The sequence below is a fragment of the Salvelinus alpinus genome, chromosome 6 (genome assembly GCF_045679555.1).
Source record: "Salvelinus alpinus chromosome 6, SLU_Salpinus.1, whole genome shotgun sequence".
NCBI lineage: Eukaryota > Metazoa > Chordata > Actinopteri > Salmoniformes > Salmonidae > Salvelinus > Salvelinus alpinus.
The window spans coordinates 76,826,677-76,848,304 of record NC_092091.1 but is presented as its reverse complement, the minus strand read 5'-3'; the positions used below and the strand labels follow the sequence as shown (position 1 = coordinate 76,848,304).

General features: G+C 38.8%; 2 protein-coding genes across 2 annotated transcripts in view; both read left to right on the top strand.

Moving 5' to 3' along the window:
• Positions 1-13,275: 13,275 nt before the first annotated feature.
• Positions 13,276-15,244, top strand: LOC139579765 (tripartite motif-containing protein 16-like). The gene is made up of 5 exons (XM_071408585.1): positions 13,276-13,419; positions 13,743-13,820; positions 14,161-14,274; positions 14,537-14,662; positions 14,845-15,244. Exons 1-5 carry the CDS (start codon positions 13,331-13,333, stop codon positions 15,242-15,244), a joined length of 807 nt encoding a protein of 268 aa, XP_071264686.1. The 5' UTR covers positions 13,276-13,330.
• Positions 15,241-21,628, top strand: part of LOC139579407 (up-regulator of cell proliferation-like) — a 29,508-nt gene continuing 23,120 nt past the window's right edge. The window contains exons 1-4 of the mRNA XM_071407999.1: positions 15,241-15,632; positions 15,793-15,835; positions 20,580-20,632; positions 21,137-21,226. The gene's annotated coding sequence lies outside the window, so the exon portion shown is untranslated. The remainder of the gene's footprint in view (positions 15,633-15,792; positions 15,836-20,579; positions 20,633-21,136; positions 21,227-21,628) is intronic.

Below are 21,628 nucleotides of genomic sequence, written 5' to 3'. Positions count from 1 at the left end.
AGACTCCGTCTCATGCTACCACTAGAGTGAGAGCACCGCCAGCATTCAAAAGTGACCAAAACATCAGCCAGGAAGCATAGGAACCGAGAAGTGGTCTGTGGTCACCACCTGCAGAACCACTCCTTTATTGGGGGTGTCTTGCTAATTGCCTATAATTTCCACCTGTTGTCTATTCCATTTGCACAACAGCATGTGGAATTTATTGTCAATCAGTGTTGACAAGTAAATCATTTTTATCCCACTTTGTAACACAACAACATGCAGAGAAAGTCAAGGGGAGTGTATACTTTATGAAGGTACTGTAGGCTGTCTAAAACAAATTAAACTACAATTGGTGACTATATTTTCATAGAAAATTACTACCAAGAAAAGGATCAACTAAATCACATGATGATGATGCACCTTTGTAAGTAGCCTATCCTAAATTAACTGATTTATCACACTAGGATAATACAGCAGCCATCATGACAGTATTGAGGCAGTGCCTGGATTGATATCTTGATTTGTTAAGACACTCTTTATGTGTGTACTGTAGTGTAGCCTTCTAGTGAACACTAGTGTCAGAATCCAGTCCATGTTGTCATTATACTGATAACTACTGTAGTGTAGCCAACTAGTGAACATTACTGATAGTCCAGTCCATGGTTTCATTATACTGATAACTACTGTAGTGTATCCTACGAGTGAACATTACTGTTAGTCCATGTTTTCATTATACTGATAACTACTGTAGTGTATCCTACTAGTGAACATTACTGTTAGTCCATGGTTTCATTATACTGATAACTACTGTAGTGTATCCTACGAGTGAACATTACTGTTAGTCCATGTTTTCATTATACTGATAACTACTGTAGTGTAGCCTACTAGTGAACATTACTGTTAGTCCATGTTTTCATTATACTGATAACTACTGTAGTGTAGCCTACTTGTGAACATTACTGATAGTCCATGTTTTCATTATACTGATAACTACTGTAGTGTATCCTACTAGTGAACATTACTGATAGTCCAGTCCATGGTTCCATTATACTGATATCTGAGGCACTCAGTATTCCATTCCTTGTTTTATTTATGCACTAGCTAGCTACAGGTTTAGTGAACAACAATGTATCTATGTATCCCCATAATCCTTTCAGTAAAGTTCAACAAAATATATCAGATGCCCGACTCCCATTCTTATGGAGTGAACGTTATTTATAAGAAGGGTTACATGGAGAAAATCTGACCTCTCAAATGAAAATGGATGGCCCTCCCTTAAGCAAAATATATTTTACCTAAACCCTCACGGAACGCTTAAAAAAGTGACCCCCCTTCATACCCAAAACAATAATTAAAACGAAGTGGATAGCAGAGAACATGTCTACCGTTTATTCTCACTTCTTGGACAGACCAGAGCTTTAGAGATGCAATTTTAGATCTGTTCTTTGTCCTGTAAGGATTCATTTTGGTAGAGCACAGGGCTGCGGACCAGAAGGTTGTGAGTTCCCAAACCACCGTGGACAAGAGTAGGGGTGGAAAGATCTCCTTTACAGTAAAATGCTCCCGAGTGGCGCAGCTGTTTAAGGCACTGCATCTCAATACTAGAGGAGTCACTACAGACCCTGGTTTGATTCCAGACTTTATCACAACCGGCTGTGATTAGGAGTCCCATTGGCCGGTGCACAATTGGCTTGGGTTTGGCCGGGGTAGGCCGTCATTGTAAATAAGAATTTGTTCTTTTTTTCTTTCTTTTTTTTTTCTTTTTTTTGGGGGGGAGTGGATCAGCTTAATATTGCGGAAAGAATGTTGTTTCCAATGTAATTGTCTGCATCATTTCCAATCCCCCATATTTTTTTGGGCAAATATATATATCCATTCACGTATGCATACATATGCACATATATACATACACATACCTACATAGACATACATACTTTTTTTTAAAGAGTATACCTTTATTATTATTCCCTGCAAACCCTACCACTGATCCCCCAATTGGAGTAAACTGATAAATATTTCTGTTTTTACCTTCAATTTATACATCTTATACACATTTACAGACACAGTCTACTTTATAATAGTTCTCTCTTGTTTGTTCTTAGTCCTTCCTCTATTTCTGTTGTCCATCCAGTTTGATTTCCACTTGTAACTGTGCTATTTCACAATAGCTCCGCACCCATACACATTTCACAGATCCCGTATGCCCTACATTGTTTATCTTGTTATTAGTCACACCCTTCAGCTCCACTCAACCTTTCCCATCTATCTTCCAACATCATCCATTTCGGATTTTTATTTGCCATATATTTTTCAGCTGTGCTGTGATGCTTCACAAAAGATTTGAATCTTCCTATTCTCATAGCTTCCACGGATTGTAAATTAAAAATAAACATTTTTGCTAAAATAATTATTATATTATTGATTGATTGACTATGGCTTTTCAAATCCCCCAGTATTGCTATCTGTAGCGTTAGTTCTAGGCAAATGTTGCAATTCTTCAACCATTCCTGGACCTGTGACCAAAAACGAGCTACATGCGGACAATACCAAAATTGTTTTGCGTATCAATTCATAAACCATGTGCCATGGAATGGGTACATCGAAAATCTCTTCCCAACTATTTTGCAATTTATATGGCACAGCTGTAAGTTTTTTGGTCCTTAAATGAAATTGGTATATGTTTTTATTTATCACACTTTTCTTTAACCATTTATGTTCTTTAATATAAGGCCGACATACAAGTTCCTTACTTTTATCCCCTTCCACCTGCCTCTTCCATTTTTGTGGTAATGCTGCAATTAATTGGTTGTAATTTTGGGTAGAGCAGACATTTCCATATGTCTGTGTTAGCTGCATGTGTGACATTACTCCACCAGTCCTATTTATGATATCATTCACAAAAATTATACCTTTTTTAAACATTTCTTCGATAAATACAGTTTTTTTATCAATTACTATATTTGAATTTAACCACAAGATTTGTTGTACTATTTGTTCCGTCCTTTCAGGTGGATTAAACTGAAATTGCAACCAACTTTCTAAGGCTTGTTTAAAAAATAAAGATATTTTGGAGATTATTTCCTTTTCAAGCAACCGAAAGTGAGCAGGTGTAATCTGAATAAAGGGAAAAAGGCCCTTCTTGAACATAGGATGAGACATTCGTACCAATCTACTAGAGAACCAGTTTGGATTTAAGTATAACTTTTGTATGACTGATGCCTTTAGTGAGAGGTCTAATGCTTTAATATTTAATAATTTCTGCCCTCCGAATTTTTTTTTTATCTTTATTTAACTAGGCAAGTCAGTTAAGAACAAATTCTTATTTTCAATGACGGCCTAGGAACAGTGGGTTAACTGCCTGTTCAGGGGCAGAACGACAGATTTGTACCTTGTCAGCTCGGGGATTCGATCTTGCAACCTTTCGGTTACTAGTCCAACGCCCTAACCACTAGGCTACGCTGCCGCCCCGAATTCATATTCGTTATATAAATAGGCCCTTTTAATTTTATCTGGCTTGCCGTTCCAAATAAAATTGAATATTTTTTGTTCATATAATTTAAAAAGCAGGTCACTAGGTGTAGGCAAAACCATAAGCAAATAGGTAAACTGTGATATGATTAAAGAGTTAATCAGGGTGATTTTCCCACAAATAGACAGGTATTTTCCTTTCCATGGTAGCAAGATCTTATCTATTTTTGCTAACTTTCTATAAAAATTTATTGGAGTGAGATCATCTCTTTCTTTTGGGATTTGTATACCGAGTATGTCCACATCACCGTCAGACCATTTAATTGGTAAACTACATGGCAATGTAAAATGTGTATTTTTTAGTGATCCAATACGTAATATGGTACATTTATCATAATTTGGTTTTAATCCAGAGAGGATAGCAAATGTATCTAGATCCTCTAAGAGGCCGTGGAGAGATTCTAGTTGTGGTTTTAAAAGAAAACATGAATCATCAGCGTACAATGACACCTTAGTTTTTAGGCCCTGGATTTCTAATCCCTTAATATTAATGTTTGATCTAATTTTAACAGCTAACATTTCGATGGCAATAATAAATAGATATGCCGATAGTGGACAACCTTGTTTTACTCCTCTAGATAGTTTAAAACTTTCTGAGATGTAGCCATTATTTACTATTTTACACTTAGGGTTACTATACATAATTTTTACCCATTTTATAAGAGATTCCCCAAAATTGAAATATTCTAGGCATTTATATATAAACTCCAGTCGTACTTTATCAAAAGCCTTTTCAAAATCAGCTATGAAGACCAGGCCTGGTGTCCCCGATATTTCATAGTGTTCTATTGTTTCCAGTACTTGCCTTATATTATCTCCAATGTATCGTCCATGTAAAAAACCTGTCTGATTAGGATGAATAATATCTGACAACTTTTTTTATTCTATGCGCCAAGCATTTTGCTAGGATTTTTGCATCACAACACTGAAGTGTAAGAGGTCTCCAATTTGTTAAATGGACTGGATCTTTATATATACCACTTGGGTCCTGTTTCAGTAATAATGATATCACACCTTCTTGTTGCGTGTCTGATAATCTATCATTTATATAGGAGTGGTTAAAACAAGCTAATAGTGGTCCTTTGAGTATATAAAAAAAAAGTTTGTATACTTCCACTGGTATGCCATCCAGTCCTGGAGTTTTCCCATCCTTAAAGGCCCCAATTGCATCAAGTAGTTCCTCCTCTGTAATTAGGCCTTCACATGAGTCTTTCTGTACAGATGTTAATTTTACATTATTATTAGGGAAAAAATCCATACAATTAGTTTCAGTTAGTGGAGATGGAGGAGCCTGAAACGAAAATATATTCTTAAAGTACTTTACTTCCTCTTTCAAAATATCATTTGGTGAATCATGCGTGACTCCATCATTTGTAACAAGTTTTAATACGTTTTTTTTGGTAGCATTTCTATATTGAAGATTGAAAAAGAATTTGGTGCATTTTTCCCCATATTCCATCCAGTTAGCTTTATTTTTGTAATATATTACACTGGATCTTTCTTGAATAAGTTCCTCCATTTCTTTTTGTTTTTCCTCTAACTTATTCTGTGCCTCTATGGTACCGTTTTTATTGTTATCTAACTGTACTGTTAGTCCTTCAATTTCCTTTGTTAATATGGACTCTTTTGATTGAAATTGCTTTTGTTTTATAGATGAGTACTGAATTGCATGGCCTCTAAAGGCACACTTAAAAGTGTCCCATACAATATGGGGATCTGCTGTACCTATGTTATGTCTAAAAAAGTCAGTTATAAATTCTTCTGTCCTAGTTCTAAACAATTTATCATCTAGTAGGCTTTGATTAAATTTCCAATATCCTCGCCCACGTGGAAATTCTGTAAGAGTAATATATATGCCAATTATGTGATGGTCCGACCGCATTCTGTCCCCTATCAAACACTTTTTAACTTTTGGTGCCAGAGAGAATGATATAAGAAAGTAGTCAAGGCGACTAGCTTGATTAAGCCTCCGCCATGTATATCTCACTAGGTCAGGGTATTTAAGTCTCCATATATCCACTAATTCCAATATATCCATGACATTCCTGATTTCCTTAAGTGCCTGAGGGTGATAGTTTGTAGTGTGATTTCCTTTCCGGTCCATAGAGGTATTTAAGACCGTATTAAAATCTCCCACTATAATAATAGAGTCTAGTGTTGCTTGTAGAGTTGATACATTCTTATATATATTGTCAAAGAAGCTTGGATCATCATTATTCGGACCGTATAGGTTAATAAGCCATATATGTTTATTGTCCAATAACATATTTAAAATAATCCATCTACCTTGAGGATCTGTTTGGACAAGTTGCACATTTGGATCAAAGTTATTATCAATTAAAACCATCACCCCTTTTGAATTTCTTTGCCCATGGGAGAAATATATTTCGCCCCCCCAGTTCTTTTTCCACAAAACTTCATCTAAAACTGTTGAATGGGTTTCCTGTAAACAGTAGATATTATAATCCTTCTCTTTTAGCCAGGTAAATACTGATCGTCTTTTCTTATTATCTGCTAAGCCATTACAGTTGTAACTGGCTATACTTATTTCACCACTTACCATAATGAGACACACCTTTCAATTATTTTTATCAAAATATATGTTTGTAAACGTCCTATTAAAAAGTAAAATAATGATTGAGTGTCTATATAGTTGTACCATGACATTTGCATCTCCACTAAGCAAACCTCCAATTGGTCCCCACTATTCCACCCGCCAAAAGCCCCCATCTCGAGTTGGGTTGTCATCCCAATGCCCGGCAGACCACCCCCGACACCCCGCATCGCACAGCCCCGGACCGACTGGGATCCATCCTTCGAAAAGTGCACACAGCACCATCCACCGAACCGAAGCAGATCCATTGCCAAATGCATTTCCATCGCCCTCACCTCGATTTTTATTACATATTGCTGTGAATCATCCTCTATAGTCCCTAACATCTTTTACTTCTTCCTTCGCAACAGTTGTGGGATACACACATACACCCACACACATTCAGCCCTTACCCCCACACAACCATAAGCTCACCCTCTCAACAATTGCACCATCCCAGAGCCCAACTCAAGATGGGTCATGATTTACAAATGTACTTGCAGTTGCAGCTGCATGAGAAGGCCTGCAAGACTGCGCAAAAAATGAGCATAAATGTAGAGATTTATTTACCATTGTCACATCCTAGATGATGGAGGTCAAATGTACACCTTCTTCCTGAAACACCCACAATACGGTCATCCATTTTGACCATGTTCCCAAGCCTCTCCATGCAGTCCGATTGGTTTCGTGCCACCAGGGCCACAATAATATACCCCCTCTCTGAATGTCCGAGTGTGACCCCCTCCCCATGGGTTACTGCAGCTAGTGTTGCCAGCACTGCCACTGCCTGGGTGGGGGCACCCCACCGGAATCCCCACCGGCTAGGTACAAGGTCATCAAGGTTCTCATTAGCAGCTTTGAGAATTTCCTTGTTTATTATGCTCTCCCTTTAGGGGGCTTTGGCTTTGCAGGACCAACCCTGCCAAGCAGGCTCAGAATCTTGAGGGGGCAGTGCTGCTCTTGGTCCCTGACCTCATTTTGGCTGCATACAGACCGCATACAGCATGCACATAAAACAGTTAGGGACTTCTCCTTAGTATCTGGGCTATTCATGTGGGTGTCTAGGGTATAGGGCCAAGGACCGTACCATTAAAATAGGATAATAAATAATTGGATATAATTTATTTTAAAAATGTAGTTCCCCATGATAGGACAATAAATAAATAAGACGTGTAATTCATTATAAAAGTATATCCATCATCTGAACAACATTGAAAGCCCTCTCATACCCGGCCCACAGCAATACACTGGCTCTGGGATATGCAACTATTTCATTACTCACTCACTCAACTTTTCAAACATAACAAATAAAAATAAACACACACCACACCATCCACACATACTGTGCCTTCTGTTTACTTAGTTTTTATCTTCACTATATAGAAATAGTGCTTGTGTTCAATTAGTTATATGTGAAGATTTATAGAAAAGCTATATTTTGTATTGTATTGTTACAATCAGTAACCGGGCTTGAATTGTGTTTATTTTCCTCATCTATGAGAACTTTGTAATTTTTAAAATAACCATGGAGTAATCTTTGTGTCTCTGAACAACTGGTTATCAATATATAGTTTATCAATGACGAGAGCTACTCGTTTCGCTTTTAATCTATTTTCTTTGAAAATTGGAAACAGAACTTTGCGCCGTTCTGCAATTTCTTTCGGAAACTGATCATTCATGCCAATTTTGGTCCCAGCAAGTCTTTTACCCAGGCTTTTAACCATTATTTTATCTTTAAATGAAGCAAATTTGGCAACGATTGGGCGTTCGTACCTCTGCCCTCTCTGTCCGAGGCGGTGTACACGTTCAAGTTGGATCTTATGATAACTTCGCGCGGTATCTGAAGCGCTGCAAAAAGGAACTCTCTAACTACAGATTCAGGAACCTCTCCTTCTTTCTCTTGGATACCTGTAAGTACCAAATTCTCTCTCATGGATCTAGTTTGTATGTCCAGTAAGCATTCCTTCAGAACGTTGTTCTCCTTTTTAAATTCATTCATTTCGGTTTCAATCTTATTGACCGTCCCTTTTAGCGCGTGTGTTTCCTTCTCCAAAGCCGCAGCTTTTTCATCACTCATCTCTAGGCTTGCCTTCAACTCTTTTATATCTTTACTAACTAATTCAAGTATACCCAGTTTGTCATTTATTGATTTTAACAGATCGGTTTCGACCTTTACCATTGCCGGTGTTGAGAATATTAGATCATCCGTATCGGTTGAGGAGTCACGTTTTCGTTTTTGATTCGGTTCCCCTGTCTTATTCTCCGTCATTTTTGGGTGTTGCTTGTTTTCGTAATATTTGTCGATAAATGTCTCTAGTTTTAGGATTTGTTTTGTGTTATTATCCAGATTGAAGGTTATCACCCACCAGATTATTTAGTGCTAATATTTTAGTCTAATTTAGCAGATATTTCGAATATTATGTTTTATCTTGAGGTGCTCTACATAACTTCGCTCAGTCCGCCATTACCTTTACGTCCTACGTCCTACGTCCTAGAATTTGTTCTTAATTAACTGACTTGCCTAGTTAAATAAAATAAAAATAAAAGTTTTGCATAAATCTATCATCTTATTTGCAGGTTCGAGAAAAAATTACATTTAAAAAAAAAATGTTATTCAATTTTACATCATTTTACATATTAGCATAATATTTTTTAATACCACACAAATTACAGAATCACAGGCTAAGAACGGACAGAGAAATATGCCTATGTGTTCATCTTATCAAATTTCTCCAATGCCAAACTTTTCTAACAGTGGCTTAACCCAACGAGAGGTCATAAGTGATTCCCTAAAAGATGTCTGGGTTTAAACATCTTCCATTATACAGAAAGTGAATAGCTTAATCAATTGATAGTGACAGAATTAGATTACTTCTCTCAAAGAAACGAAACAATGACATCCTCATATGCATCGGAGTCACGTCTTTCCTGGGTATTTTACATCTTGTTTATAGCATAAAGCATGCGGAAAAAGGCCTGTTATAGATCACTTTATATAATCAGATCTGTTTTATTTTCTTCAAAATCTTAAGCTATCAAGGGGTAGGCCTGTGCAGTTTTCCATCCAAAAATAAATATAAGTCCTATGATATTCCCTGTCATACACCTTTAATTCCAGTCTTGGTTTTAACTTAAAGCTGCAATGTGTAATAATGTGAGTTATAAATCTGTCATATGTCATTCTCATTGAAATCAAGTCTAAGAAGCGGTATCTGTTCAATCTGTGCTATTTCTATGATTCCCGATCATACGTTTTGTTTTTGCTTCTTTTACCTCTGGTTTTTATATACCATTTCAAACAGCTGAAAATACAATATTTTTGGTTATCGGAAACATATTTCACAGCAGTTTAGATGGTACAATGATTCTTTACACAAAGACTGGTTGTTAAGTCACATAAACTGAAATTAGGCGAACTATTCAAATTTTAGCAACCAGGAAATGCCAGAGCTATTTCTGTATATTGCACCTTTAACAGCCCTTCACTGACACTGACACTGAGGTAGGCTTTTTAAAGAGTGCATGGTGGGTGAAGGAATTGACCAAATCTATGTATATCAGCCTATAACCTAATTTTGTCTGTCAAACAGGTAGGCCTACCTCTTATTTCTTAAATAGAACGATTTCTCATTCTGAAACACTGAGAAATATTTAACTTTCATCAATTACAAATTACATGGACTAGATTTTTCAACAGGCTCCTCCGTCGCGACGTCCCCTGAATGCCCATCTGTTAGCCTGCTAGCCGCGGCCCGCTAGCTGTCTAGAGCATATTGGACTGTTAGCTGAAGAGATCCATCGGCCAATTTCTTGGGCCACTATACCTATTTTTCCAATTGGACTGGACCCCTTTACTAGACAGAGCTCTACTAATCCATCACGACTGGTCTGCCCACGTAACCGCAATAGGAGCCTACAACAGACTTCTTCCATCGCGACGTCCCTCAAATGCCCTTCTGCTAGCTTGCTAGCCCCGGCCCGTTATCTGTCTGAATCGCCGTGTCTCCAGCCAGCTTAACTACTCACTGGACCCCTATGATCCTTCGGCTATGCATGCCTCTCCCTAATGTCAATATGCCTTGTCCATTGCTGTTTTGGTTAGTGATTATTGTCTTATTTCACTGCAGAGCCTCTAGCCCTGCTCAATATGCCTTAGCTAACCCTTTAGTTCCACCTCCCACACATGCGGTGACTTCACCTGGTTTAAATGATGTTTCTAGAGACAGTATTTCTCTCAACATTACTCAGTGCCTAGGTTTACCTCCACTGTATTCACATACTACCATACCTTTGTCTGTACATTATGTCTTGACTCTATTCTATCGTACCCAGAAACCTGCTCCTTTTACTCACTGTTCCAAATGTACTAGAGTTCGTTCCAAATGTACCAGTTCGTATAGCCTTTAGCCAATACCCTTATCATACTCCTCCTCTGTTCCCCTGGTGATGTAGAGGTTAATCCAGGCCCTGCCGTGCCTAGCTCCACTCCCATTCCCCAGGTGCTCTCATTTGTTGATTTCTGTAACCGTAAAAGCCTTGGTTTCATGCATGTTAACAAGAGAGAAGCCTCCACCCTAAGTTTGTTTTATTCACTGCTTTAGCACATTCTGCCAATCGGGATGTCCTAGCCGTGTCTGAATCCTAGCTTAGGAAGACCACCAAAAACCCTGAAATTTCCATCCCCAAACTATTACATTTTCCGACAAGATATAACTGCCAATGGGGGCGGAGTTGCAAGCTACTGTAGAGATAGCCTGCAGAGTTCTGTCTTACTATCCAGGTCTGTGCCCAAACAATTTGAGCTTCTACTTTTAAAAATCCACCTTTCCAGAAACAAGTATCTCACCTTTGCCGCTTGCTATAGACCACCTTCTGCCCCCAGCTATGCCATGGACACCATATGTGAATTGGTTGCCCCTACCCCGGTCAACATCCCTGCACCCCCCACAGGAACTCGCCCAAGCTTCCCCCATTTCTCCTTCACCCAAATCCAGATAGCTGATGTTCTGAAAGAGCTGCAAAATCTGGACCCCTACAAATCAGCTGGGCTAGACAATCTGGACCCTCTGTTTCTAAAATTATCTGCAGAAATTGTTGCAACCCCTATTACTAGCCTGTTCAACCTCTCTCTCTCTCGTATTGTCTCAGATCCCCAAAGATTGGAAAGCTGCCGCGATCATCCCCCTCTTCAAAGGGGGAGACACTCTAGACCCTAACTCCTACAGACCTATTTCTATCCTACCCTGCCTCTCTAAGGTCTTTGAAAGCCTCGATAACAAACAGATCACCGACCATTTCAAATCCCACCGTACCTTCTCTACTATGCAATCTGGTTTCCAAGCTGGTCATGGGTGCAGCTCAGTCACGCTCAAGGTCCTAAACCGTATCATAACTGCCATCGATAAAAGACAATACTGTGCAGCCGTATTCATCGACCTGGCCAATGCTTTCGACTCTGTCAATCACCACATTCTTATCGGCAGACTCAACAGCCTTGGTCTTTCAAATGACTGCCTCGCCTGGTTCACCAACTACCTCTCAGATAGAGTTCAGTGTGTCAAATCGAAGGGCCTGTTGTCCGGACCTCTGGCAGTTTCTATGGGGGTGCCACAGGGTTCAATTCTCAGGCCGACTCTCTTCTCTGTATACATCAATGATGTCGCGCTTGCTGCTGGTGATTCTCTGATCCATCTCTATGCAGACAACACCATTCTGTATACTTCTGGCCCTTCTTTGGACACTGTGTTAACTAACCTCCAGACGAGCTTCAATGCCATACAACTCTCCTTCCGTGGCCTCCAACTGCTCTTAAATGCAAGTAAAACTAAATGCATGCTTTTCAACCGATCGCTGCCCTCACCTGCCCGCCCGTCCAGCATCACTACTCTGGACGGTTCTGACTTAGAATGTAAACTCTTCTTCCAGACTCACATTAAGTATCTCCAATCCAAAATCAAATCTAGAATCGGCTTCCTATTCCGCAACAAAGCATCCTTCACTCATGCTGCCAAACACACCCTCGTAAAACTGACTATCCTACCGATCCTTGACTTCGGCGATGTCATTTACAAAATAGCATCCAATACTCTTCTCAACAAATTGGATGCAGTCTATCACAGTGCCATCCGTTTTGTCACCAAAGCCCCATATACTACCCACCACTGCGACCTGTATGCTCTCGTTGGCTGGTCTTCGCTTCAAACTCGTCGCCAAACCCACTGGCACCAGGTCATCTACAAGTCTTTGCTAGGTAAAGCTCCGCCTTATCTTAGGTCACTGGTCACCATAGCTGCACCCACCCGTAGCACACGCTCCAGCAGGTATATTTCACTGGTCACCCCCAATGCCAATTCCTCCTTTGGCCGCCTTTCCTTTCAGTTCTCTGCTGCCAATGACTGGAACAAACTGCAAAAATCACTGAAGCTGGAGACTCATATCTCCCTCACTAACTTTAAGCACCAGCTGTCAAATCAGCTCACAGATTACTGCGCCTGTACATAACCCATCTGTAAATAGCCCATCCAACTACCTCATCCCCATACTGTTATTTATGTATTTATTTTTCTCCTTTGCACCCCAGTATCTCTACTTGCACATTCATCTTCTGCACATCTATCACTCCAGTGTTTAATTGCTATATTGTTATTACTTCACCACTATGGCCTATTTATTGCCTTACCTCCCTTATCTTACCTCATTTGCACACACTCTATATATACTTTTTCCATTGTATTGTTGACTGTATGTTTGTTTATTCCATGTGTAACTAACTCTGTTGTTTGTGTTGCACTGCTTTGCTTTATCTTGGCCAGGTCGGGGTTGTAAATGAGAACTTGTTCTCAACTTGCCTACCTGGTTATATAAAGGTGAAATAAAATAAATAAAAAATATTTGAAAATACTAAACCTCCCTTTGACTGAAATTGAAAAAGCATTACTCTCCATCATTTCCCCTAGGTAACCATTCTGTGCATTTCAATCTGTCCCTTATAATTATAAGATAATACAACAGGAAGAGGAACATTACAGTGTATTGTAGTTTTTACCAATGCATTTATCACTGATTTGTTTAGGCTACAAACACCAACATAAACACCCAGAGCAGTGAAGCAGTATTTTTGAGTTTAAAAGGTTTTGTCAATATTTGGAATTTAGTCTTCTGATTTACAGATTGATATGGGACCATACCAGTCCTCTTCAGGATTGTGAGTCCTCTCTGAGAGTTATAATGAGTTATCATCAGGTGGCTGAGAGTGGAGCCATCACTAAAAAAAGACATAAGGATCTTGATGAGACCATGGACCCTGATATGAAGAGGTGGGTGTGTCTAATATCATGTGTAGCAATTCTCATGATGTCTGTTTCCATTGCAGTTATCAGGATGACAGTTGATTATATAGTAATTACTGGAATTATAAGCAAGGTTTAGTAATAGATTACATTTTAATTTTGTAGGTTTCAATTTCAACTGTATGCAGTCTCCAGTGATAAAATGGTGGAACTCAGTTTCCCCCCTTTTAACCCCTTCAGTATGCCTAAACACTGCAGTATTTCATTTCCATCAAACTAGTACTCAGTGTTCCCCATATCACTATCAGGAAGTTCTCAGAAGCTAAAGCTTAAATCTACTCTGTTCACAGTGTCCATGTGTATAAAGCAGACTTTCCTACACCCAGCTGGGAGTCCACTAGAACACTGGAGACTGACGGAGAACTAAGGTGTTCTAATTCTAATTTGTTGTGTATCTTATTTTCTTGATTACCTCACAATTCACACTTAAGTCGCAGTTCAATGTTTTTTTCAATTGTTGTAATAGAATAACAGAGAAGAATTGGGAATAAATTAAAATGCTTTATACTGAAATACATTTAGTAATTCCTTAATTAGTAAAAATATAATCCTACTTAGTAATTGATTACTTATTATATAATATACTATCTGTTATGAACGGTAAACCAATACAACACGTGCAGTGTTGTATGACCCATGTGTATAACATAGACATCACATATGTTTCCTGTCAGTTTGATTGAATATACAGTATTTTACTGTTTGCAGGGTCCATATGGAGAGAGCAGAGTCACCAGCCCGCAGTTACCTATCAATGAAGACTCACCAATCTATGGATACACCTAATTCTTTCAAGGAAGGAGACTTTACTAAAAAAGAGGGGTATGACATTTATTATAGAACTTTATAAATGTTGATCTCAATATGAATTAATTTGTTGACTTTTCCACCAGACTTATGGTAGGTCTAATAACAATGATACAAGGTGTAGTTGAGTTACCATGGCGTTAGCACTTTTAGAACTATTCCATTGGTTCCATTATATGGGACAAACTGAATAAAGTGCAGGCAGCTTAAACATTTTAAGTATTTGACAATATATTTTATTAATGTCTGACTTCCACCCCTCAACGTTTTGCATTAGTGTAACTTATAGGATTCATCTGGAGAGAGCAGAGTCACCAACTCAGAGTTGTGTATCAGAGAAGACTCACCAGTCAATAGATCCTCCTGTCTCTTTCAAGGAGGAGACCTCTACTCAACAAGAAGAGTGAGATCATACACTGTGCTCTTCCACATTCTTATCCAGTAGTTGTGAGGATGACTAATAAAACAATCTGAATATTATGTTGTGATATGGCTACTACTCATTTAATACTTATCATTTCATTATTTTGTAAAAAGCTTTTTCTTTTATGTCATTGTGTTGTTTCTTCATCTTCCACTGAACAGCATCCGACGAGGAGTGGTGGTCTGTGATGTATGTGAGGTCAAAGCTGTGAAGTCCTGTCAGACCTGCAATCAGTCCTACTGTGAGACCCACGTTAGGAAGCACTACACACTACCTAAACTACAGAGACACACCCTGGTGGATGTGACTGGAGACCTGTTCAGAGACACCCTGTATAGAGGAGACCCCCTATATAGAGGAGACCCCCTGTATAGAGAAGACTCCCTGTATAGAGGAGACGCCCTGTATAGAGGAGACTCCCTGTATAGAGGAGACGCCCTGTATAGAGGAGACCCCCTGTATAGAGAAGACTCCCTGTATAGAGGAGACTCCCTGTATAGAGGAGACCCCCTGTATAGAGGAGACGCCCTATATAGAGGAGACGCCCTGTACCCTGTATAGAGGAGACACCCTGCATAGAGGAGACCCCCTATATAGAGGAGACCCCCTGCATAGAGGAGACATCTTGTATAGTGGAGACTCCCTGTATAGAGGAGACTCCCTGTATAGAGGAGACTCCCTGTATAGAGGAGACCCCCTGTATAGAGGAGACGCCCTGTATAGAGGAGACTCCCTGTATAGAGGAAACTCCCAGTATAGAGGAGACACCCTGTATAGAGGAGACACCCTGTATAAAGAAGACCTGCAGCAGAGACTCTGTCAGGAACACCACAGAGCTCTGGAGGTGTTCTGCAGGACAGACCAGAAGCTGATCTGCAGTCTGTGTGTAGTAACAGAACACAAAGGACATGATACAGACTATGATGAGATTAAACAAGCAGGAAGAAAGGTACGTTTTGTTCTCTTGAAATATGCTGGTCTCGTGTTGTCACATTATCAGATTTTCTATAGTTTTGCTTGCAAAGTCAGTGTTTTCGAATGAAAACTTGTCATGTAAACTATGTGCAAGTTCCATTTTCTTACTGATTCTTGTTCTATTCTGATACCAGGTACCAGACGAAGAACACAACCAGAGACTGATTTTAGTTGAAGGTATGTTCAAACCTTTACTGTTTCAGCATGCGGTTTCATTGTTAATAAAAAACAAATGACTCACCAAAGTTATTGACATTTGTCAAAGTTGTTAAAGGGGCAATCTGCAGTTCAAACAATAACGAAGGGCCACCCCATCACTGTTTATGTCAAAGACTGAGGGATGGGACTGCTTTGTGTGAAAGGATTGACCATTCATGATATCAAAATTGTAGTTTTAACTGTGTTTTGAGGCTAAAGTGTTTGTTTACAATTTATATTGTTTATAAAAAATGGCGTAACAGACAGGTTCTGGATAGGGCAGTGCCAATAGAGACCTGAACTGGGTACTGGATCATGGACACACCACACAGATACAAAAATGTATCTACTTTTATTACTATAATAGATGGAAATGCATACAATAAGGCTCGGGCAAGACTGCTCTCAGAATGCAATACACAAAATGGCGGCGTCAGCTTTGCAGGACTTTGATAGAGCAGGAGACCAAAACCACTCAATAGTTAGTATGTGAAGGCACAGCAAATCACTCAAGTAAAGCACAGCAAACTTAGCTTCAAAGGCAGTGATTAGACAGATATTAGATATTTAGATATTTTTTTACACATATTAATCTTTTGACCAATCACATCAGATCTTTTCACATCAGCTCTTTTTCAGAGCTGATCTGATTGGTCAAAAGAGCAATTAGTGAAAAAACATCAACATTGGTCTGCCTGTCTAAATAATGCCAAAGTGATTTACATTGCAAACTTGGTTTCACCACCAAAGTTCAGCTAAATGCCAAGCTCTTTAAAGCAACAAAGACAAACCGATTTACAGGGTACAATGCAGCCATTTCTATCTCAATTTCAAATCATTTCTGGGTAACAATTAGGTGCCTTACTGTGATTGTTTTCAATTCAATTCAGTTATTATTATTATTTTTAAATTGCTTCTTAGCAAAGAGCAATTTCTCAAGCAAGAATTTTGCGAGGACTTTCTGGTAGTGGTTAGAGTGGGGAGGGGAAAACTGAAAACTAGCTGCTATTGGCAGAGAGGTTTGGAACTCTTATTGGTCTATTGACTAGTAATGTTACGTTTGATACCGGAGCTCCGAGGCATGCGTCGAAATCGCTAAGCAGTGTGCCGATGCCTGTATCACTTTATCAGAAGCACGTGATCAATGACGTTCGTAGCTTTGTTTCGTCGAATGACCACCTGGTTGGTTGAACAGAAGATCAAAAAGGTTATGCTGCCCATGCAATACGGTGTGTGAGACGTCATCTATAATAATTTGGCTGCTCTAAATTCTTTTGACCAGCAGGTGCCACTAGTGTACACTGTTGATCAAAGCATCGAGTAAAGAACCTATTTGACACAATAGTCTGGAAAGCCTTAATGCTTTATGAAGCTTTGTTTCCCCATCACTACTATTAACTAATTTGCCATACATTTGAACTATTTAACTAATTTAAGGTAAAAATATGTCGTTCTGCCCCTGAGCAACCCATTGTTCCCTGGGTGCCAAAGACGTGGATATCGATAAAGGCAGCCCTCTGCACCTCTCTGATTCAGAGGGGTTGGGTTAAATGCGGAAGACACATTTCAGTTGAATGCATTCAATTGTACAACTGACTAGGTATCCCCCTTTCCCCTTCCCCCTTTCCCCTAATTTGCCACTGCGAGCTGCTGGCTAGAGCGCACGTGCTAATATCATATTGGGCACATTCGCTATATAGCGCAATTTGTTTTGTGACAAAACCATTACTAGAGTAGAAAATGTGATGGAAACCCATTTAACTTGTCTCTTTTATTCATTAAATGGGAATATAACAGCAAAAGTAATTGTAATGCTTTTATGCTGATTTTAGGATATTCGGATGAAAATCTGTTGCCAATTGGATGGAAACCTAGCTAGTTAGAAAGTTAACATAGAAAATAGATGTGACAATTGACTGCTACGGTGTGTTTCCACTGAACTGAATTGTGTCGATAAAAACAGTTAGACGTAATGATGTCACACAAAAAAACATTACAAAAAAAAACTAGAGTCAAATGTATTTCCATTATCCATTTAGGGTAATTTCACATTTATAAATTGGTGACAGCCTGTATGCTCTCCCACCTATCTGTTTCATGTCTCAGGTAGCCTGCAAAAGCATGCATGGATGGAATGCAAGAATTGACTAATATTTGCCATATTCTAATAATTCTCAAGTGACAACGTATCGCCAAGGTGCATGCCATGGTGAAACTTGCACTCCTGTAGCCTAGATCTGAAACTTGCATCCAGCCAACCAGAAAAGCAAGGCGAAGCAATTCAAGCATTCTTGCAAGTCAATACAACCCTTGTCCTGCAAAGAAACATTATTTTTATAGTTGAAGAATAGATTTAGAAAGCAGTAGGCATTTAGAATTAAAATTGGAGTGGAGCTTTATAGTTACATGATGACATCACATACCCCGTACCTTCAAAATCATTCGGCAATCATCATTTTTTCAAAAAATAGTTTCCATAATAATTTTTTGCCACAAAGAAAGAAAAAAAATCCGCCCCTTTCAAACGGATACAAAATTTTGTCAATCTTTAGAACATATCTAGAGCTGTCGTTTCCATGACACGTCACAATGTTGTTGTTGTTGTTTGTGACATTGCTATTGTTGAATAAACCTGGGTCAATGGAAACCTGCCTACTCTTCTTCTGCTTCTTCTTCTTCTTCTGATTCTTCTTCTTCTTCTTCTTCTATGGTATAATGGTGGTCCTTGTTAAACAAATGTTTAAGGTGAATGCTGCCACCTACTGTGCTGGAGTGTAACATCAATCATGGTTTGCCTAATCTGTACTACTAATAAAATAAAATAAAAAACAAACACCTACTAACTTCTGATTTTATATCTCTGTGCCTCTAGCGTCTCTCTGCCCCTGGCATCCACCAAATTCTGCACTGCGTTTCCCCCGCAATTACTTTTTCAGGCAAAACCTTCTCAAACCCAAGCAGCACTGATAAGCTTTCATTTCTTTGACCCTCTTTCCTACTGATCAACATTTTGGCCTCCCTTCACATTTTCTTGGACATGGATAGTGTGACCCCAAATGATTCCCCTCAACTTAGCATAAGCTCCAGGGACATGGATTTTATGACTTCAACAGGGGCACCAGGAGGGATTAGCCAATGAAGTTGGAAGTCCCACCCAGTTGAGTACATGAAATGGTGGAAGTCCTCAATTGTGCTGCCCATGCAAATACGGCCATTCTCTATGGTAATTTCCATTGGCCACTAGAGGCCTCTATCTTTCTCTATGGTAATTTCTGTTTGAGCTGACATATGCAGTGTTTACCGTGAATGCAGTCTCCCGCAAACGCGATCGGTTGGGAATGTTGAGCCAATGATCAGAGCATTGTGTTCTTCTTCAAATACAGTGCTATGTTTCTTAAATGGCTATATTACCATAATCTAGTGGCCACAAATGAAGGACACACAAGATTTGGTTCAGGACTCCAGCAATGCAGGTGGCTTTAAATGACCAATATTAGCTTTCACCTTTACAAACACCAAAGAAGAAGAAAAGTGACTACTTTAAAATGAAGATGGCCTCAATGGAGCTGGTCATGCTGTCACACACGCCATAATGGCACAGATACAAAGATGAAAACCTCTTTCAATCTCTATGGTGTTAACTTACCCTTAAGTATTAATAAGAATTTCTAAACTATTAAAAAGGTTTTACAAATGTTTTACATGGGTGCACTGTTTCAGCCTAATTATTAGGTGTCCTTGCACCATAGGCGACAGGTAGCCTAGTGGTTAGAGCATTTGGCCAGTAACCAAAAGGTTGCTAGATTGAATCCTCGACCTGACAAGGTAAAAATCTGTCGTTCTGCCCCTGACCAAGGTGGTTAACCCACTGTTCCTAGGCCGTCATTGTAAATAGGAATTTGTTCTTAACTGACTTGCCTAGGTAAAAAAAAGGTGAAATCAAAGGTGAATTCAGATAAACTGTAAATCCCTTGAGCTATTCAGTTTCCAAAGGGAATTATTATGAGATCAGATATGGTAGATATATGGTATGTTTTGGTTGGTTAAATTTGGAGGAATCAGTAGCACTTTACATTACAGCATGACTTTTTCTATTAAATATGTTTTCTATTAAATATGACTGATAATTAATTACCATATTAGGGACATAATTAAACATTTGGGAGGGAAAATGTAAGTATTTAAAAAAACTATTATCTGCAGTTTTTTTCACATTATTACATTAAGATGTAATGCGGTAACATACATGTAACTTCCAAAATAATGGAAACACTATTGAGATTCAATAACATACATTCTACACCGGAGTGAAGCTGCTCTGAACATCTTAAACCCTCCTTTTGTCCCCCAAGTTTTTAGAATGTGAACTTTTAAAAGTCAGATTTTCACTGGACAGTTACTTTAAAGCTCTTCATACCAGTTCCTTTCATTGCCCTTACACTTCACGTCTGATCAATGACTTAAATGTACATGTTCTAAATGTCAAACTCAGAAAAATATTCAAGTTGACACAGTAATGGAAATATATCAAACATGTGTCTTCATTATATAACTGTAGTCTTCACGAGTATGTGTTTAACTGGGTGTGTGGGTGATATAACGGAGGTGGATTATACATTTCATACACATACAAATGTTTTACTGTATCTGATCTTTCTGCATCTCCCTTCTGCATCTGAGATTCTGCCCTTATTAAAGTACTATATCTCTCCCTTAATTCCAGGCCCACCCGAGGTGTTAGGTGAACGCATTGTCAATAAGGAGGAGGCAGAAAGGGTAATAGACACATTTACATGATTTCTATCCTCAGTGGTCATGCTGATCATGTTCCTGTAATATGATATGTTTCATTTCAAGGTCAAAGCTAAATGTCTCTGTTTACGGTTAAATAAGGTTGATTTTCAGCATGTTGTGTACAGATGTAGCATCTTAATTTGTCCTATAATGCCACAGCAAAATAATCCTGCAGCAACAGGATTTTATATTTAGTCCATAATGTTGCTTGATCGTTGGTTAGGCTATTAGCTGACCAAAAGGAGGCTTTATGAAAAGTGCAATTCTATTAATAGTGTTGGTGTGGGTTTTCAGTGAATTTATTTCAATCAGGAAGCTCCTTTGCAGGAAAATTCTCAGCAACAAAAGATTTATCAAATTAAGACCCTACATCTGTATGTAAATTTTCAACCAAAATTATGTAAAGTGAATTACAATAAAATATATACTGTAACTGTGCGGCTCTAGTGTAACCACTGTTTTTGTGGATGTATTATTTCCCGAAAGCCCCATCCAGAGATTTTAGCCCCATCCTTTTCCAAACCAGAGAAGGGCTTGAGAGAAAAGACTCATCAGGGACAACATGGAGAACAAAAGGTGGGTAATGACTAGGATTGTGCTGAGTTGGCTACTCTGAAAAAATATACTTCCATAAAATCCAAGATAGCAGCCACCCACTTTTGTTGTTCTATTACATTGTGTGATCTTGCTCTCATGAAATGTAGTGGGTGAGATCTTTATCTTTTTTAGAGGTTCACTGAGAAAAAATGGAATATTCTATTGTGGACGGTTTGGCTGCCGCTTTAACAGGGGTATACTGGACCTTAAAATATGATTTATTGCCTGTGTTAAAATGGGAAGATACGCGACAAATTCATGTTAAAAGTATAGTCACTTTCCCTTTTCCAAACATATTGCCTATCCTGATGTAACATTGACAATATCAGTAAGATATGCATCACAACTACAGCCGTAGTATGAATTCAGCCCCAACTAGGC